This window comes from Xyrauchen texanus, chromosome 21 (assembly GCF_025860055.1).
Source record: "Xyrauchen texanus isolate HMW12.3.18 chromosome 21, RBS_HiC_50CHRs, whole genome shotgun sequence".
NCBI lineage: Eukaryota > Metazoa > Chordata > Actinopteri > Cypriniformes > Catostomidae > Xyrauchen > Xyrauchen texanus.
This window is the reverse complement of record NC_068296.1, coordinates 6,814,725-6,835,344: the sequence shown is the minus strand read 5'-3', so window position 1 is coordinate 6,835,344 and position 20,620 is coordinate 6,814,725. Positions and strand designations below refer to the sequence as shown.

The window sequence follows — 20,620 nt, the reverse complement described above, 5'->3', positions numbered from 1 at the left end:
AACATGATTCAAGTACAGTAAGGCATTCAAAGGTTGATTCCCCTAAAACACTGCGGTGCTAACAAAACATTGTTCTTTTTCTTTGAGCACCCCAACAAGCCTCATGGCAAAATTTGTTCAACCAATGGTGTGAGTTTGTTTGTCTGTCTGTACAACGAGAGATGTGGGGCATGTTTGGGAAACCTGTTTAAAAACAATAATTATTTTTGGAATTCAGTTTGGTGACACTAGTGGCAGAAATGACATTCTCCAAAAAAAAAATGGTTGCCTCCATCCAGACAGATAATAGTATATAGTATTGTTTCCAACTTTATTGTCTCAGAATGCACGCCTATGGACCGCCCATGGACTGTTCACAAACCGCCTGATATATACAACACCCAAAAATGGCTAAACTGTGCTAAGTCTAAACGTGTTAGCGGTGTAAAACTTGTCTCTAGGTTATCTGACCACTGTGATCAGTTTAAGGACTAATGAACTGAAGTAATTTGAGTGTCTCTGTCGACAGGGCGACCCACTGGCTCTCATTAACACTCATTACACCCACAGAGAGAACTATTCTCAGTGTAGCAAACTAAACGTATGGCTGATCTGGGGGTCAGGCAAAGAGCAGAGCTCATTAAGTGTCTTATCATAAATAAAATACCAATCTTAAAAGACTGAGGACAGTTCTGGACCTGGGGGCACTGTTGTAAGTTTCTAATTGTTAAAGAAACAATGTCGAAAGTTAATTCTATATTGAATTTTTGTGTGTATATTTAAAAATATTATCTCAAGATGAGGATGTAAAATGGGTGACAGTCTAACTATTCAAAGGCATTTTGTTTTTCATGATCTGATTGTATTTATTCATTTCGCAGGTTTGGTAATGTGTAAAAGCCTGAACGCACTGTTGAACAATGCTGATTTGTGTTATTCAATCTTCCATTTAGATTTGACTAGAATTGGTCATAAGTAAATATTGTAATAGTGCCCCAGGAAAAGGATGCTTCTCCTTTATAAAAGCCAATATGTTGTCCCTTGTGATTGGGTGAAAACATGGCAAATGGAGCCACAAAATGATGGTCCAATGATATAGAAAAGTAGGCCCTATATGGGGTCAATGTAGATAAATTTGGCAATATATAATAATGTAAAAATGGCATGTTGGTTTATATATATATACACATATGGCTGAGACCACTTTTCCCACACTTACAGTGAACTCTCCAGTGACAGCGTCAAAGCCAACATGGATGGTGTGCTCAAAGTCCGAGGGTAGAGAAATCTCCGGCCGCTCCTTCTTTTTATTGGCTGAGTGACGGCAGGGGGCGGGGAAACAGAAAGAGAACGAGAGCACAGTTAAATCAAGAATAACTCAGTCTAAGTGAACATGCACTGTGAGTGTAAACGTTACATTTTTCTCCAAAACATTGTCTTCCTCCAGTTTATGAAACTTAATATAAAATACATTTAAATTCCATTATTTTCACCCCCATGAACATGACTTCCTTAAGTCATATGATAGCTTTGTATGAGGAACAGACCTAAAAGTAAGACGTTATTCACTGAAAATCTTCCCCTCTCCTGCAGCTTTCCTGTGAGGTCATCAGTAATTTAAATAGTTTTTTATTTGCGATCAATTAAAAAAGTTTAATGCATTAGTTTTTCTTAATCGCGATTAACGGATTTACCATTAATAAAGCATAATCCAGCATAAACACTTGTTGGGAGGAAAGATCCTTTGTAATGTGTCCACCCAAAGTCATTACCGTGACAGACACACCACAACAGTGCTTCACAGTCAGTGATAAAATGATGGAGAACGGAGCTTTTAGCGCTATTTAATGTACAAAACAAGGCCAGATGGGAATTGTGATAGAAATCAAGTATTTTCAGCCTATGTAAGGCAGATTTCAATTACCATTGAAGCGCAGCAAGTCTCAACTATCACTCCACTTTTCCCGTGGAGTTCAAAGCGGTGCTGGACGCTGGTGTTGACGCTCTGATGCAATTCATGAATGCAACTTCACTATTGCTGTAGGAAAGTAGATAGTCACAGTGGCGGATGAGAGTTTAAGAGATTGAATGCCCACTGCAATGAATACTAAACCTATGGATACTAAAGCCATCATTACACAGAAAAGTGGCACAAAAGCTGCATCTGAAGTGGCAATTGGGTATATTTTCACAGAGCAGGAATAAATGCATTAACACATAATTAATGCTGTGAGATTAATATTTTAATGTAAAATTGTGAACATAAATTAAATTATGAATTAACACTCATTCTTTCAATATGTCAACCTTCCAGTTAGACTTGGGAAAGCTTTAATATTACTTGAATTGGTACTATTTTTATACTGTGGAAGGCTTTGTTTGGAAAATGTTAATGAAGCATATTTTGTAATATGTTGCATATTGTTTAGTTTTCTTTCCAAAGATGGAAATAAATGCATTTTGACAGGAAAATAAGTGTATATATATATATATATGGTGTCAAATTTCTGCATTTTCTAAATCTGCGATTAATCGCGATTAACTAAAAAAGTGATTCATCGCAATTAAAAGCTTTAATAGACTAACACCCCTAATATGTATGCACGAATAGACAGTCAGGCATCGATTTCACTATGTCAGCATTTGCTTTGCACCAGTGTCTCTTTGTGTCACTCATCGGACACAGCACCAAGTGGACGCTGCTAATGCCTCTTAAACACAACACAGACCTCTGGTTCTCCCTCTGCGCCGCTTGACCCTGAAACAGTCTAGTCAAGGATCTTTCAGGCAAGTTAGAATGTGCAAACTATGTGAAAGTGAATAATGACTTACATTTCGGTCTGTTCCTCAGACAAAGCTATCGCATGACTTCTCAAGACTTTAAACATAGCGCACAAGTTATACGGACTACTTTCATGGTGGTTTTTTTGCCCTTATTTGGAGCTTGACAGCCCCTGGGGCCGGATTCACAAAATTTTCTTAAGAAGAAATTTCTTCTTAACTACAATTTTCTTCTTAATTTGTAACTTCAAAACAAAGTTATTAATATTTTGTTTTGGCGCACAATCTTTTGCTTTACACAGATTATATTTTATTATTCGTCTCCGACCCCACTAGATCCATGCCTTGCTACCACAAAAAGTATTAATTCCTCAGGATACAGAATCAATTGGTCTAAATCCGAAGCTTTGGCTCTGGCAGCGTACTGCCCAGTAACGGCTTTCCAGCCGGGCGCCTTCCAGTGGCCCAAAAAGGGCATTAAGTATTTGGGCATTTTATTCTGGACTGTTAACTTAGAAATTTGATTTTAGACCAAAAAACTTTTTTGACTGTTTTGTATTTAATGCTATTTTATTTTCAGCTCATAAACCACGTAAATGTTATCACAAAATTCAAACAGTAATTTTTTTTAAGCTTTTTATTGTGGCGAACAATCATGCTAATTAAAACGGATGCGCTGCATATAGCGCACTCTCTCTCTCTCTCTCCGCAAACTTTAGAGTTCATAGAAAATAAATAATTATAACATTAGAAAGCTTCCCAAGGAGAATTTTTTCCTTGCAGTAATTTCCTCAACAAGAATATCACGCTCTTGTCTACAGAAGTTTTTTCTTTTCCTCCAAATAAAATTTCAAGTTATCTAATGGTTACCAGCAAGTAACTTCTATGATGTTAATGTCGTTAAAATAACACATCTCACGCACTTTAAAGTGCAACTATTTCTTTAAAGTTTTTCAGTATCATTATTTAGGTGTAAATTATTCTCCAGACTGCAACTGAAGCAACACATCACAATGTCGTACGTTCCCTTTTACGTTTCTCAGTGCTGTCAGCGTGAGAAGTACAAATTTGCAATGTTTACAAAGTTTACAAATATCTTAAATCAGAAGCCCAAAATGTTTTGTTTTGAATGCAGTTCAACAGAGGATTGGCTTTCTGGGCCCTTGTGTTCCCCCTATGAGGAAGACTACTCCTTATCTTGTAGAAAACATGATATAACATTAGTGAGCTACATTAGCTGAGAAATGACTGTCACTCACTCTTGTCACCTCCTCCAGTGAGTATCGATCGAATGAATCCCTCTTTCCGCCTCTTGTCCTCCGGGTTGGGAGGCAGTGGTTTGGAGCCATGGTTGAGGGGGCCTGTGTCTTTACTTGATGAGCCAATCATGGTGCTTGTGTTTCTCATGGGTGGAGCTGGTGGCTTGTCTTCTACTTCCCCATTGTCTGACATGTTCAGCTGTAGGTGTGGCTAAATCTAAAACACAACCAATCAGATTTGGAGTTAGTTAAAAGGAGGAGTTGAAGTCCATCAACAGTAGGGGACAACAGTGCTCGACCTCTTTTTTAGCCGTCTTGGCTCCAGAGGTATTTTTTCAATTGATTTTTTTCCATAGTGATTTCATAAAATTCTTCATAAAACCCATGAACCAAACCTGCCAGCTCCGAGGTGAATCACAACTTTTATTTGAAGCACAAGAGTAATTAAAGATTGGAAAAAAGGACAATAGGTACAAGCCTGTGTGATTGACATTTTTAATGAGGGAATTAATCACAATTCCATGAAGCATTGTGAATGACGTAATCTAATTAAAAAAGGATGAAAAAAAAAACCCTATTGATGTAAAGGTTGTTGATCCTAAGTATAGAAACAATATATTTGTATTTTATTTCAAGTAGTTTCCGAATATAGGGAGAACGTCTCAATTCATTTACGAGACATTCATAGTGCGTCATGGGATGGGCGATGTCTGCAGAGCTTGTTTCCCACACTTTGTTTGCCGCAGTTCTCTGATTGGTACAAAATACCGCTATTAAAAACTATTTTTAAGATGAAAGTTTTAAGTTGAAATAACAAGGAACTGATGGCTTCGACAGAAGCATATACCCTCGACTGACAACCTCGGAGCTCAAGGCAGGTCTGTCTTTGAAGGTTTTTAAGTTAAGTTAAAAATAAATTCACCTATGGAAAAAATGTATGGGATTTTTACTTCTGGAACCAGACTCTTTTTCTCTCTGTCGGCACAGCCATTGGCCAGAAGAAAAAAAAAATGCCACTCCACGTCAAAAAGGTTGCCGAACCCTATATGCTATAGATTCACATCGAAGAGTGGATCCAAGTCATATCGAAGGAACAGAATATCACAGAGACTAATTCATGTACAGCATATTGCACAACAATGTAGGATAGGTTCTATGCTAGAGTTTAATATTTAGGGTTTGGAATTTAGAATGATCTCCCCTTGTAGAACAACCAAGTATGAACATTAACCAAAAACATGATTCCTGATTAACCAAAGCATGACCCCATGATTCAGCACAGCAGCTCCGACAACCCTGTGCCCTCCTCAAGCATTACATAAGACTGGCAAGTCTGTATTATTTTTGGCTTGTATATCTATGCATGCAAACAATCCAACAAAGACACAGATATAACAGGGTGTCATAATAAATACAAGCACTAAACACATGCAAAGCCCTGACAAACAAACCAGCTTAGACATATAAAGACAAGACTTTTTGTTGAAAACACACACAAAACCGTCTTTGTTACCTCTATGTCAGCACTTGCATTTCCCACTTTAAGATTCATTTTTTAGATAATTAATGTAGGCAAACACTGTCCCTATTAACACATTCTGTAATAAATACTTGACCTTACTAAACTCTTCTCTGCATATTGACACCCAACCACAGCCAGTATTCCAGTGAGAATAGGACTCCAAATCCTGACCGTACAGACTTTGTGTGTTTTGCCGGTTTTAAGAGGTTGTGCCCTCCCTGATGTGATGTCACAGGTGAGTTTGATCTGTGAGTGACTCGCCATGAATGGTGTAACATGATAGTGCAGAGCAGACTGAGAACTACACACACACAGACACATAGACAAAACAAATAGGAAACCGTAATACCATAAACACTCTTAATCACATTTCAAACAGACAACTAAATGCAACAGGGCAAACAAACACACTGTTAGACTAAATCACAAGAATGTTAAAATCACACTAGTTCGACACAGCTAGTGAAAGAGTATTTCAGACAGACAGGGATTGTTGTGTGAGTGATGAGTCGATTTGGACATGTGAATCCCCCCCCTCACTAACACACACACACACACACACACACACACACACACACACAAAGCTGACTGAAAAGCACACACAACGCCATGTGGATTCACATTTCAGACAGTGCTGTCACTTTTAGCAGAGCTCTGTCATCACATTGGTCTCTTTAATCACACACACACCAGTGACAGTTTTAAGGAGAAGTATTAGCACCCGGAATGGATTTTAAGGGGGGGGGGGGTGTAGATATTTGAAATCTATTTATTTATTTATTTACATTTAAGTGTCTCCAGAAAGAAGTGAGAAGTGAAACAACTATAAAAATGAGGAAATAAGAATGTCTCGGGGACTTTGGTCTGTCTGCGGTAATTAAATTGACCTCAAGTGCTGTTCGACCGTCACACAAGCTTCTAACCAGGTGCTTCTTATTGGAGTAAACAAAGGGCCTCATTCACAGAAAAACTTGTGTGTTCCCCCACTATAGTCTGAATAGCAAAGACAAGAACAAAGTTCTGAGACAGGAAAACAACCACATAAAGACCTAAGCAACTGACCCTTTAATATACTGTGACAGGAAGTTTCAGCTTGTACCTCAGACTCATACGTCTGTTTATTATGTCATTCATACTTAAATTACATGATAAGATCTGAAGATTTTCCTGAGCTGCTTCAGCGCAGCTGTGACGTACTGGCGAGACATCAGACATCAATGTGAAATGACTGCTCATCTGTGAAAGCTGTGGTTGGTCAGGTCTTATTATTTAGAAAACAGTTGCTGACACACTGCTTGTAGATCGCAAGGATAATTCCCATCCAGTGGAGGCCATGATGAACATGACACAGTGAACAAACACACTCCAAAAACACCCCTGCCAAGACTTAAAACATCCAGCTTTAGTCACCATCTCAAGAACTTTCTCTTCAGCTGTCTCTGACATGTCTTTACTCTTTTATACTGTCTCTATTGCCATCTTTCATTTTATGAAGAAAGAAAACATACCTAACAAACTAACTGTCCAGCCAATCTAAATAACTAACAAACAAACCACACTAAATAATTAACCAACTGAACAAAATAAAGAAACCAAACTCAATAACTAACAGACTCAATAACTAACTGACGATCTAACTAACTAATCAACTGAACAACTAACCAACAAAACTAAATAACTAGCCAACCTGAACTAAATAACTAACCAACTGAACCAACCAAACAACAAACCAACCAACCAACCCAAGTCAAGTCAAGTGGTTTTTATTGTCGTTCAACCATATACAGTTAGTACAGTACACAGTGAAACGAGACAACGTTCCTCCAGGACCATGGTGCTACATAAAACAACATAGGACAAACACAGAACCACATGAGACTACACAGACTAAATAACATACCTATATAAAGTGCACATGCAAACGTGTGCAAAAAGTACGGGACAGTACAATAAATGACTAAAAATGAACAGGACAATAGGCACCAGTACACAGTAGTGCAAAAAGATGAGTTTCTAAAAATGCCAAATGTAAACAAAACATACAATGAGATAGTGTTCTATGCACATAGCAGTTATTGAGGTAGCAGCCAGGAATAAAGTGACAATAATTAAAGTGCAACTCAGGACACGTGTGTGTGTGTGTGTGTGTGTGTGTGTGTGCGTGCGTGCGTTCGTGCGTGCGTGCGTGCGTGCGTCAGACCAGTCTCTGAGTATTGAGGAGTCTAATGGCTTGGGGGAAGAAGCTGTTACACAGTCTGGCCGTGAGGGCCCGAATGCTTCGGTACCTCTTGCCAGACGGCAGGAGGGTGAAGAGTTTGTGTGATGGGTGTGTGGGGTCATCCACAATGCTGGTTGCTTTACAGATGCATTGTTTTTTGTAAATGTCTTTGATGGAGGAAAGAGAGACCCCTCAGCTGTCCTCACTATCCTCTGCAGGGCTTTGTGGTCCGAAACGGTGCAACCAACCTAAATAACCACCCAACTGAACTAAATAACTAAATAACTAACCAATTCAACTAATTAACTAACTAACCAACCAAACTAAATAACTAACCAATTTAATGAAACTGTGACAATTTAAAGTGACAAAACAATAACTAACCGACCAATCTAACCAAGTAATTGAACAAACTTAATAACTAACCAACCAAACTAAATAACCAAATTAACTAAATAACTAATCAACTGAATCAACCACTTGACTGACTGAACGACCGACCATCCAACCAAACTAACTAACTAACTAACTAACTAACTAACCGACCAACCAACCAAACTATCTATCTAACTAACTGACTGACCAACCAACCAAACTAACTAACTAACCGACCGACCGACCGACCGACCAATCAACCAACTTAACTTAGTAATTGACCAAACTAAATAACTAACCAATCAAACTAAATAACTAACTGGACTAAATAATTAACCAATCTAACCAACTGACCAAACAAACTATCAAAATGAAATAACTACCCAAAATAAATAACTAACCAACCAAACTAAATAACTAACTGACCAACCAACCTAAAAAATTGACCACACTAAATAAGTGACCAACCGAACAAAGGATCGATCGACCCACCAACCAAAATAACTAACTTCCGAATGGAAATTGCTAACAGACCAACTAATCAACCAACCTAACAAAATAAAATAACTAACCAAACTAAATACTGTATAGTAAAATATAGTATAACCATGTTAAATGTCCCTTGTTCGTTTTAAATATGTAACAAAAATAGCATGTCTTTTTGGACACATTAAAAGCATGGTAATCCCATGGCACTTCTTTAAAAAAATACATTGTATTCCCATGGTACATGTCCAAAAACCAAGATAATGCCACGGTACATGCCATAAACAACAGGGTGCTACTTTTCAAGTGTTGTAAGTGTTGACACTTGAAATTACAATTCAATTAACAATCTCTCTAAACAAATAGCCGGCTGGAATTTCTATCCAATGTTACCCAGAACAAAGTGTTTTGGAGGCAACTGGAATACTGTGCGATGAGCTGCTCAGAGAGAGATCAGGCGGAGTTATTTTAGCTCATGTGAAATCACACAGTACAAAAGAAACATCATTCATCAAGATAAGAATAGCATTCCCCCCTCTCTCTCTCTCTTACATAGAGTGCAGTGTGACTGAGACACAGCTGATTCAGTTATTAAAATAGCCAGCACTGCTATAAATTTAGGAGCATGGTGAAATTAAGAATTGTCCTGTCAAGGAGCAGAGTAAGGGAATAGGGAAAATCGACTAGCTGCCACTGAAAAGTTTAATTTTAATTCAGGGCTATCCTCGACAGACTCAAAGAAAAAAAGAAGATATATGCAGGTTTTTGATCATTCTGAATTCAAAGCATTAAAATGCTGGTGTTTTGACATCTGTTTGAGTCTCTTGACAATTTTTGGGGAATGCTTTCCGAAGTGGTTTCTCTGACATGGTTCATTTGCACCTCAAGCTGTGTGTCTGTGGAGAAATGTCCTTTATCAAACCTGCAGCTCAAGGCCACGAACAGATTTTCATTACCAGTGAAGCCAAGAATTGGCACGCATGCTGTTTGAGCCCATGTTCAAACTGGTACTAAGAAAATTACACTAAACAGGGATATGAGAGAGGGTGTATACACAAATACACACACACACACACACACACACACACACTGTAGACAAGTATATATTAACAGGGAATAATGTTTCTTTCTGTTTCCAAAACTAAAATTACAAAAGCATCTTTAAACATGTGGCATAATTTTGCTGAAATAAGCTGATTCTGTAAACAAATGTAACTGTATTTCTATGTTTCATACAGGGGGTTGTTCATCTCTTTCAAAGTCTGTAATTGTGTAGCCAGTCTTAAAAATATAAAATCTCAGCACTCAGAACCACCCACTTAGACATAAAGTCTAACCATGTTCTCCCCTCTCTCTTCTGCCAATGTATTCTTCCTGCAAATTCTCTTCCAGTGAAGACATTCCATATAAATGAAATAAACCTGTCTCTTCTTTCGTCCAGTGCATGCATTCAGATTTCCAACACATGTCCTACTTTTGCACCTCAAAGAAACTTATTTGAACTTCTGAGCACTCGCTCTCTCCTTTCCTGCACACATTCTGCTCTGACACACAGTAACAGGCTCGCGGACATGACAGATCCGTTTCATAACAAGTCTACTGAGACCTGAATCCATATCAAGGCCACCTTCTCTTTCAATCCATCAACCCTGAAAGCTCATTCACAGATAGCATGAGGAAGAGACTTACAGGAAGGTAGACAACATAAATCAAAACTGACCCTTAAAAAATTTGGCCTTACACGATGTCCTAACCAAATTTCCATCGACAAGTAAATGTAAAATGGTCTGCATTTATATAGCGCCTTTTTAACCTTAGCAAAACCAAAGTTACCAAACCTTAGTTACAAAGTGCTTCACACTGTGTCCCATTCACCAATTGACACACACACACACACACACACACACACACACACACACACATGTTGTGTTTCCATGTTTTATGGGGACTTTCCATAGACATAATGGTTTTTATACTGTACAAACTTTATATTCTATCCCCTAAACCTAACCCTACCCCTAAACCTAACCCTCACAGAAAACTTTCTGCATTTTTACATTTTCAAAAAACATAATTTAGTATGATTTATAAGCTGTTTTCCTCATGGGGACCGACAAAATGTCCCCACAAGGTCAAAAATTTCGGGTTTTACTATCCTTATGGGGACATTTGGTCCCCACAAAGTGATAAATACACGCTCACACACACACACACACACACACACACACACACACACACACACACCAATGATGACAGAACTGCCATGCAAGGTGCTAGCCTGGCATTGGGAGCAACTTGGGGTTCAGTGTCTTCTCCAAGGACACTTCACGAGGACGTGAAATAAATCTGTACGCAATGAAGATGAAAATGCTGTGCAACATGATTTAATCACATCCAATCAGAACATATTTGGTGTTTAATATATAGTTAAGTGTAGCAAGACTTTGGACCAATGAGATTTCATGTAAAAGAATATGAAAATTAATGGTGAGATGATTTTCATTTGAAACAAATAAGTTACACGAAATGCCAGTTTATGAAACGACTCGCATCTGATTTAAATTCAGTTGACGCATGAGGAACGATGCAATACTCTAATGAGCATAAATAGTAGGGATGCACCGATTGTGAAATTCTGGGCCGATACCGATGCTTAAAATAACAATTTGGCCGATGGCCTACACTGATACAGATTTTTTTTTTGTTTGTTTATTTTGTTTTTGCTGTTATTTAATCCCCCTTTTGTGCCAGTGAAACAAAGAAATCATCATTATAAAAATTAAATGAGCTGTTTTTTAAGTCTTTCAGCCCTGCATCACACTATCACAAATTCAATCATACAAATTTATGAAACAACGTTTAATATAACCTTCTTTCAAATAACAAAGATTCTTTTTGTGAAAAATAACTTTTTCAAGAGCCTTTTTAGCCTGCTATACACCTGCTATACAGAAGTTTTCACTAAATCACAGACCAGACAGTAAAATACTCCCACACCACCGACATTTTCTTGCACTTATTTGAAAACAAACCACACGTGCGCACGGCATCTGTTGCTCTCTTACGTCATGCCAGAGTCGTGTCCACCCAATGGCTGTGGGTGGTATTATAGTACCACCGGTTGGATCTTTTCTGAAACTGCAGCTGTGTAGCCAACTGTTGTCCAAGTCGACTGCAAATAACAGATAAACATCGGCCACTGCCATCGGTGACTGACATCGTATTTGCTGATTTGCCGATGTCAATCAACAAGGCGAATATCGTCCGATGCAGATACATCTGTGCATCCCTAATAAATAGCGCGCGCACACATTTTGGGTAAAACGGTCAGTTTTCTACAATATTAAATTATATTTTTTAACAATCATTTTCAGTATTGAAAATATTGTAAGTATATTTATAATCAAAATTTCTCTCACTTTGTCCACCATCTTGGATTTATTTTTTCCACCGAGCTCATCACGGTGCATTCAGGGATCACCTACTCTGGGAAAGATACATACGATGATACCTTAGAATTTGGCCAAAACTAGATATCTAGTTTAGATAAGTGGTGGTTAGATAACTAGATAAGAGTGGTGGTGGTGTAGTGGGCTAAAGCACTAAACTGTTAAGCAGAAGGTTGTTGATTTGATCCTCACAGCCACCACCATTGTGTCCTTGAGCAAGACACTTAACTCCAGGTTGCTCCGGGGGAATTGTCCCTTTAAAAAATGCACTGTTAGTCACTTTGGATGTAAAGGTACGATATCTGTATTTACATGAGATTTGAGTTTTACTAGAAAAATGCCTCATCTGTGATCATATTTTCAAAAGACATGGCCAATAGGGACAACACTGGTGACTTCATAGTACAGAGACTAGCAACATAAAGCGATAAGTCACTATATGTGTAAACGGGGCAAAAATGTACCCGTGTCGATTGGTTTAACCTTAAGCCGTTTATGATTTGATTATAAAAATTATTTTATTATTTATTCACACCTATAAAGGAAAGATGTTTAATGCATTTACATGACCACACACATGGCTTAATAAGCATAATCTATGAAAGATCATGCATATAAACATGCTCACTGTAATAAACACTGAGATTTAAGGATGCAGTGTCAAGTTACATGTTTTCAAAAATCATTTGAAAATGTAATTATGTTGTGCTTTGCTCAGGCGCCTCTCATTCTGTGGCTGGTTGTGAGGTTTGTTGAGGCGTGTTGACTGCCCCCTACTGACAGGGCTCGTAAAACGCAAAGTTAGATATGTGTGGCAACTGACTGTTATAATTGAATCTGATGCAAGGGACTGGAGGATCTTGGCCAGCTGGGAGGACTCCATGGGGCGTACTTGGAATTCCCGGTTTCGGCACCAGTGTAGAGCGTTCAGAAGATAAGGAGGCCACGAAGGCGAGTTGCTCCTCTCAAGGTAAATATTTTATTGGGCACACTGCAGTGCACACAGCTCCAAAATAATTACAGTATAAATCACATTCAATTACAACAATCAGTTTGGGCCCCAGCCTCTCTCTCTCTCTCTCTCAAGTGCTGGTGGCGTGGGTGTTTTATCCGCTCTCCCCGTGCTCACTGGAATTAGAGACAGGTGTTAGACACAATTTAGCTCAGGTGTAAGTGCCCTTACCGCTTCCCTCTCTCCGGACGGGCACTTGACCACACCCCCGCTGCCATAATGTGTTTCAAACTTGAATTGCTCTGAAGGTAGAAAAATATATACCTATATCATAGGATTTATGTGCAGGTCAGGGGGCATGATTAATTAATCTCACTAAATTAACATGTTAAATCGACATCCCTTTAAAACCATATAATAGTGAAACAGCTAGCCAATATATATTCAATACATTATTTACAAAACTGGATGAATTCTCCCAATCATGCACAAAATCTCACACAGCAGAACACACACAGGGCTCAGTTGTGTCGAACCTCTTTTGGCCTGTCATTCCTGGAGATCCATCTTAAATACAAACAAACAAACAAACATTCAAACCCAGCAGGACACTATAGTTCACATCTGCCCAGGAGGACACTTTCTCCCTCCCACAGTTAAACTGGGTAGAGGGCCAGTCCATTTGCTGGAGCTCAGCATTCATGCATATAAACACACAAACACACCCTCCAGATGAAATAATGACACATTTTGACGTTATAAAAGACGAAAGGCACATTTCATATGAGCTGCAGACACACATGGTGTTGAAATGAGCAAAGTGTTATGAGTACACAGACAGACATCTATTAAAAGATGATTATAACACAGAGGCGGTGACCGCGGGGTTGTTTTACAGACTGTTGCAGCTTTATGTATATGCTAATGAGTTTATCATCAGGAGGCGGGGTGAGGCAGAGACTTCAAGTGTATATTTTATCATATATTAAAAATGGCACAGTCCACCAGATAATAAATATACACAGAATCTATCTGAGGTTGAAATTTTTGTTATATCTTTCCTAAAAGAGCATCGTAGAGAGAAATCAAGCAAAAAGAATATTTCAAACATTTTGAATAATAATTGATACAGCATGATTGTGTCTGCATATTACAACATGTTTATAACAAAAATGACAAGTCACCATGACAAAAGTTTCTAGGAGCAAAAATCGCGTGTGAATATGCTTCCATATGAACCATGGTTTATTTAAACAGTAAACACAAATATCACCACGTTACATGTCCGAAAAGTTGATAATACCATAGTAGACTTGCCCCAACATCTTAATTTTCACACCGGTGCGCTGTTCACGTTCAAACCAACTAAAACTGGTATTACCGCTGGTTGGACGCTAAGTGGTACTATGGGGTAATTTTCATTAAGCATTAGCCAAAACAATAACGCAAGGTAGCTTGATTTCAAACTTTGAACTTTTTTATTTAATTTAACTAAAAATTCTAATTAAACTGAGAAAAAAAATTGAGTGCATTTAAAATGTTCAAATGTTCAACTTTTTGAAAGATGGCTTTTCAGCAGTTGTGAAGTGCAACATCTCTTTGCCAAACAAAACTACATCATCCGTGCATTCTCTCCATCATGCGCTACCGGTTGGGTATTTTGTTGTCCAGGTAAATGCATCACTTATTGTGGGTTGTTGCAGGTTTAATGTTGGTGTTTTATTACCTTTCATCCCAGGACCCAGTTTAGCTGCATCAGAAGGGTATTGACTTTGAATGTGTGTGAATAAATTAGTTTTGTTCCCTCCTAGGGCTGGGTGATACGCAAGAAATATATTCACAATATTTTTTATAAAAAACTATATATATATATATATATATATATATATATATATATATCACAATATCTAATTACATCATCAACCCCCGGCTGAGGGATCGGTGAATATTCTTGCTTTAATGATTTTGCATTAAAAATGTTAATTATTTTATTTTAAAAAAACATATTCAAATTGCACTTCAAATGCAATTAAAAAGCAAATTAAATAATGAAGTGTTAAAAAAAAAACTAAAAATCATATATAAACACCTCTCCATGACAACAGGTGGAAAATTACTAATACAAATTAAGATTTAAAAACAATTATAAATGCGCTAAATGTGTTCTGATGGCCTCAGAGAATGGACCTGATTGAAATACATATATAACACTATTGTCACGCTTATGGATGAAGGCAGACACAGGACGAGGATCTATCTGCAGCGGCGGTTTATTGAAACAAAACAAAGGGTAATACAAAAACATGAACAAAGGAAAACATCCATGATGGGAAAAAAGGTAAACAAAAACACGGAAGGCACACAAGGAGTTAACAGGAACACGGATGGCATACAAGGAGATAACAGAGGCGAAAACAACAACGGAAAACATGGACATCAGGCATCTACATACAACATCTAAAGACCGACAGGGGAATGGAGAAATAAACAGGGTTATATACACAAACACAATGAAGACTAAACGAGACACAGGTGAGAACAATGAGGAGTGCAGGCAGTGAGAGAGGCCAGGAATTGTGGGAATTGTGGTTTATCACACAGACAGTGAGACTTAGGGCGGACAACAGGGAAAACGTGACATGGAACGGGATCGGTGGAGGGTGAAACGGAAAACACGGACCAGACAACACAGAAACATGACATAAACGTGATGGGTGAAACAGAGAACATAGGGCAGACAAGACAGGAACGTGACATAGCCCCCCTCAAAAGGGCCGGATTCCAGGAGGCGTAGGCAGGGCAGCAGAAGACCCTGGAGGTGGAGCCATGGGAGGCGATGGCGTTGAAGGCTCAGAAGGCGGAGCTGAGGGAAACACTGGAGGCGGAGTTGAGGGAGGCTCAGGAGGTGGAGCTGAAGGAGGCTCTGGAGGTGGAACCGAGGGAGGTTCAAGAGGCGGAGTCGAAGGATGCGAGGGCGTAGAGGGCTCTGAAGGCGGAGCCGAGGGAGGCTTCGGAGATGGAGCCGAGGAAGGTTCGGGAGGCGGAGCTGAGGAAGGTGGCGCTGTAGGAGGCTTTAGGGGTGGAGACCTGGAAGGCTCTGGAGGCGGAGCCGAGGGAGGTGGCGCCGTGGGAGGTTTCAGAGGCGAAGACCTGGTAGGCGCTGGAGTCTCTAGGAGCAGAGCCGTAGGAGGCTCTGGGGCCGGAGCCATAGGAGGCTTGGGAGGCAGAGCTCTAGAAGGCTCTAGAGGCAGAGCCGAGGGACCGTGGGAGGTTTCGGAGGCGAAGACCCGGTAGGCTCTGGAGTCTCTGGGGGCAGAGCCGTAGTAGGCTCGGGAGGTGGAGCCGTGGGAGACTCGGGAGGCGGAGCCGTAGGAGGCTCGGGAGGCGGAGCCATAGGAGGCCCGGGAGGTTCTGGAGACGGAGCCCTGGAAGACTCGAGAGGCGGAGCCCTGAGTGGCTCGAGAGGTGGAGCTCTGAAAGGCTCGAGAGGCTCGAGAGGTGGAGCCCTGGAAGGCTCGAGTGGCTTGAGAGGCGGAGCCCTGGAAGGCTCGAGAGGCTTGAGGGGAGGAGCCCTGAGTGGCTCGAGGGGCTCGAGAGGCGGAGCGCTGAAAGGCTCGAGGGGTGGAGCCCTGGAGGGCTCGAGAGGCTTGAGGGGCGGAGCCCTGGAAGGCTCGAGAGGCTCGAGAGGTGGAGCCCTGGAAGGCTCGAGAGGCTTGAGATGCGGAGCCCTGGAAGGCTCGAGAGGCTTGAGAGGCGGAGCCCTGGAAGGCTCGAGATGCTTGAGAGGCAGAGCCCTGGGAGGCTCGAAAGGCTTGAGAGGCGGAGCCCTGGAAGGCTCGAGAGGCTCGAGAGGTGGAGCCCTGGAAGGCTCGAGAGGCTTGAGAGGCGCTGGCTCTTGGATGGTCCTGGCTGCTGGCGCTGGCTCTTGGACGGTCCTGGCTACTGGCGCTGGCCCTTGGACGGTCATGGCTACTGGCGTTGGCCCTGGGACGGTCATGGCTGCTGGCGCTGGCTCTTGGACGGTCATGGCTGCTGGCGCTGGCTCTTGGACGGTCCTGGCTACTGGCGCTGGCCCTTGGACGGTCATGGCTACTGGCGTTGGCCCTGGGACGGTCATGGCTGCTGGCGCTGGCTCTTGGACGGTCATGGCTGCTGGCGCTGGCTCTTGGACGTCATGGCTGCTGGCGCTGGCTCTGGCTCTTGGACGGTCGAGGCTGCTGGCGCTGGCTCCGGGACGGTCGAGGCTACAGGCGCTGGCTCAGGGACGGTCGAGACTACAGGCGCTGGCTCAGGGACGGTCGAGGCTACAGGCGCTGGCTCTGGGACGATCGAGGCTGGCAACACTGGCTCGCTGACCGTGGCAGGCGTGGGCGCTGGCTCGCTGACCGTGGCAGACGTGAGCTGGAGAGCGGAGGCTCCAAAACAAAATTTGGGTCCTAGCAAACATATTATTTTAAGGGTTTGGGAGTCGGATGGAACGCCATCATTTCCGGAGTGTTCTGCGGAGATGGTGGCAAAAAGAAGGCATGGGTTTGGGGATGTGTTTGTCAGGAAATGGGGTAATTATTTAGCATTTTTGGGGGACTCTAGGGGAGGGGATGGGAGAGAGAGGTCTAGTTTATGTATGATTATATATATATATATATATATAATTTTTTATTTTTTTATTTTTTTTTTATGTGTAGTTTATGTGGCCACAGGGGTGTTCGCTGGGGGATACGGTGGGGTTGGTGATTCAGGAGGGATATTTGTGGGGGTTAAATGTTAAATGTTGATTTGTTGTGTATGTGTTGTGTTTTTCTCTGTTGTGTATTTTTGAATCAATAAAAAATTTTCATTACAAAAATCAGGTGCAAGTATTTGTCCAGACATTAAACATTAAAAATGTAATGTTAGAGAGAAAAATGCAACCTCCAAATCACACTCGTCACTAACTATGCAAGCGCGATTACTTCCTGGTTTCAACGCGGACCCGAACCCGTGTCTCCCACACAGCTGACGCAATGCGTTTTCCGGTTGCGCCGTTCGCAAGCCAAATCAGAAAGGACCTGCAACCCATTTTTCTAACATGCTTTAAACTTTTCGATTACCACATAGACATTTACATGTATTTCCCCTACAGATGCTTTCTAAATAAATTAATCTTGTCATTACAAAAAAACAAAAAAAAAGTACATTACCGGTAATCTGTCATTATAAAAAATAACACTGGAAACAGGAGTACACACTTCAGGGGAACCATAAAACTTCAATTTAGATCCCATCAACCCTCCAGTAATTAGGCGACTGTATCCACGATGCTAGGAGGGGCGGCATCCCTCAATCTCTCCAGCATAATCTATTAGACACCTCACAGCATGTCACTTTAGATTAGATCTATGTGCATCATTCGGATGAGGGGATATTAGTGGAGAGACCACCTCTGAAGTGTTAGTTTAAGGAACATATGCTTGTCTTGCTTTCTTCGTCCTCTGGGAGATGAGAGAGACAATAGCATCATTCTTTTTTTGCAGAACAGTGGTGGGGTGGATGGGAGGATCTCTCTGGGACCCTAAAGATGAGGGGGAAGGGATTATACAGGTCTACAGTAAAGGAAAAGAGTGAACTAATGGTGTTTGGATCATGAACAAATTGGTGTTTTTGAACAAATATTTTAAAGGGTTAGTTCATGCAAAAGTGAAAATTGTGTCATAATTTAACTCATTCCAAACCCATGCAAATTTCTTCTTTTGAACACAAGAGGAAAAATCTTGAAGAAAATTGCCATGGCTCTTTTTTCCATACAATGAAAGTAAACGATGACTGAATCTGTCAATCCCTAATCTATCGAATATTAAGATTACTGTAGGATGTTATTAATAAATATAAATCCATGTATTTAGGCTATTGTTAACATTTGCTATAGCTTGATAAAAGTCAAGCCTAACAGTTGACAAAGTTGAAGAAAAAAAATATACTATAAGCAGATTTTTATCACTTTTTACTTTTTTATTATGTATCAGATGTATATGTAGATTTTAATGAAGGATGACAATACTCGTTTTGGTTGTGTGTTTTTGAACGAATCCGTTGAGTGAATATTCAATGCCACACTGAAAATCAGCTCGACACCACCTATTGGTGTTATGATGATCGAATGAGGAGCAATTCAGTAAATGAAACTGATTTAATAATTTTGGTAAACGATATCTAAAGATTCAGCTCACTGGAAATAATAAAAATACTCCACCACTAGAGTGAATCTGTGATGGCACATTCTGGAAGTTGACTATCAGGAATGCCCTGTAAGAAACCCTGAAGACAGCCTCTGTTTGGTCGATTTTATTGATCTACTTTGGGCCAGTGGCTTTACGCTCTGTTTGCATTTCTAAGCACTGAGTGGTCTAAGACAGGCTCTGAATATCAGATCAATAGTGTGACTCACTTCTGTTGGGTAGTCCTTACTTTCAGACAGCAGTCAGACACAGCATATAAGAATCGCACCATACCATGTGTCTACTGTATGTCTCTAGACAAGGCAAGAGAAAATATTTAAATATATGCACTACAAATTTAAGACATTTTTTTCTGCTAAAAAAAGCTTTTTTTTAGCTCTGAGTAGGGCCGTCCTTAGGGTGGTGCAACTGGTGTGGTCGCACCAGGCACGTGCTTCGTGGGGACCCAACAGCGATCGATCGCTATCGAGAGGGATAGACAATTAAGGGTATCATATCTACCCCATTGCTGGAAACTTAACCCCTAACACTAGAAATCTTATTACACATCTAAAAATCAACCCTTCACATGTACAGTAGACTCTCAATGAGCACTTTATTAGGAAAACTATGGTCCTTTTAAAGTTCCTGATGTGATCTGCTGTTGTAGCCTATCCACCTCAAGGTTTAAGGTGTTGTGCTATTCTGCTCACTACAATTGTACAGTGATTATCTGAGTTACCGTAGTCTTTCCGTCAGCTCAAACCAGTCTGGTCATTCTCCATTGACCTCTCTCATCAACAAGGCGTTTCTGTTCGCAGAACTTCCACTCACTGGATGTTTTTTGTTTCTAGCTCCATTCTGAGTAAATTCTAGAGACTGTTGTGTGTGAAAATCCCAGGAGATCAGCAGTTACAGAAATACTCAAACCAGCCTGTCTGGCACAAACAATAATGCCATGGTCTAAATCACATTTTTCCCCATTCTGATGATTGATGTGAACATTATCTGAAGCTCCTGACCCATATCTGAATTATTTAATTTATTGCACTGCCATTAGCTGATTACTAGATATTCGTATGAATAAGTGGGCATACAGGTGTTCCTAATAAAGAGCTCAGTGAGTGCACACATCTATATCTTAACCCAGAAACGCTTGATACCTATAACAACCAATAACACTAGACACCTATAGACCGATCAGCCACAACATTAAAACAACCTGCCTAATAGGTCTTCTCCCTGTTCTGTAGATGAATAAAGTCGGCTGAATGACGTTCTCAGAATGTTCTGCACTTTTTTCAAGACTACAAACTATCAGAACTATTTTTCCAATGTGTTCACTTTCAGAAAACGAGCTTTTGAACATTTTAAAACATTTAAATATTTTAAATCTAACCCTTTT

General features: G+C 40.5%; 1 protein-coding gene across 4 annotated transcripts in view; it reads right to left on the bottom strand.

Moving 5' to 3' along the window:
- pak1 (p21 protein (Cdc42/Rac)-activated kinase 1) overlaps positions 1-20,620 on the bottom strand; it is a 59,995-nt gene that overhangs the window by 20,364 nt on the left and 19,011 nt on the right. For 2 of the 4 annotated variants that reach the window (XM_052152440.1, XM_052152441.1), the window contains exons 2-3: positions 4,020-4,236; positions 1,199-1,293 (exon numbers count right to left, since the gene is read on the bottom strand). In XM_052152440.1, the coding sequence (XP_052008400.1) occupies positions 1,199-1,293; positions 4,020-4,212 (288 nt within the window). In that variant the 5' untranslated portion in view covers positions 4,213-4,236. Of the gene's footprint in view, positions 1-1,198; positions 1,294-4,019; positions 4,237-5,635; positions 5,772-20,620 lie in introns of those variants that run through there. The other 2 variants (XM_052152439.1, XM_052152442.1) reach the window with 2 other exon arrangements.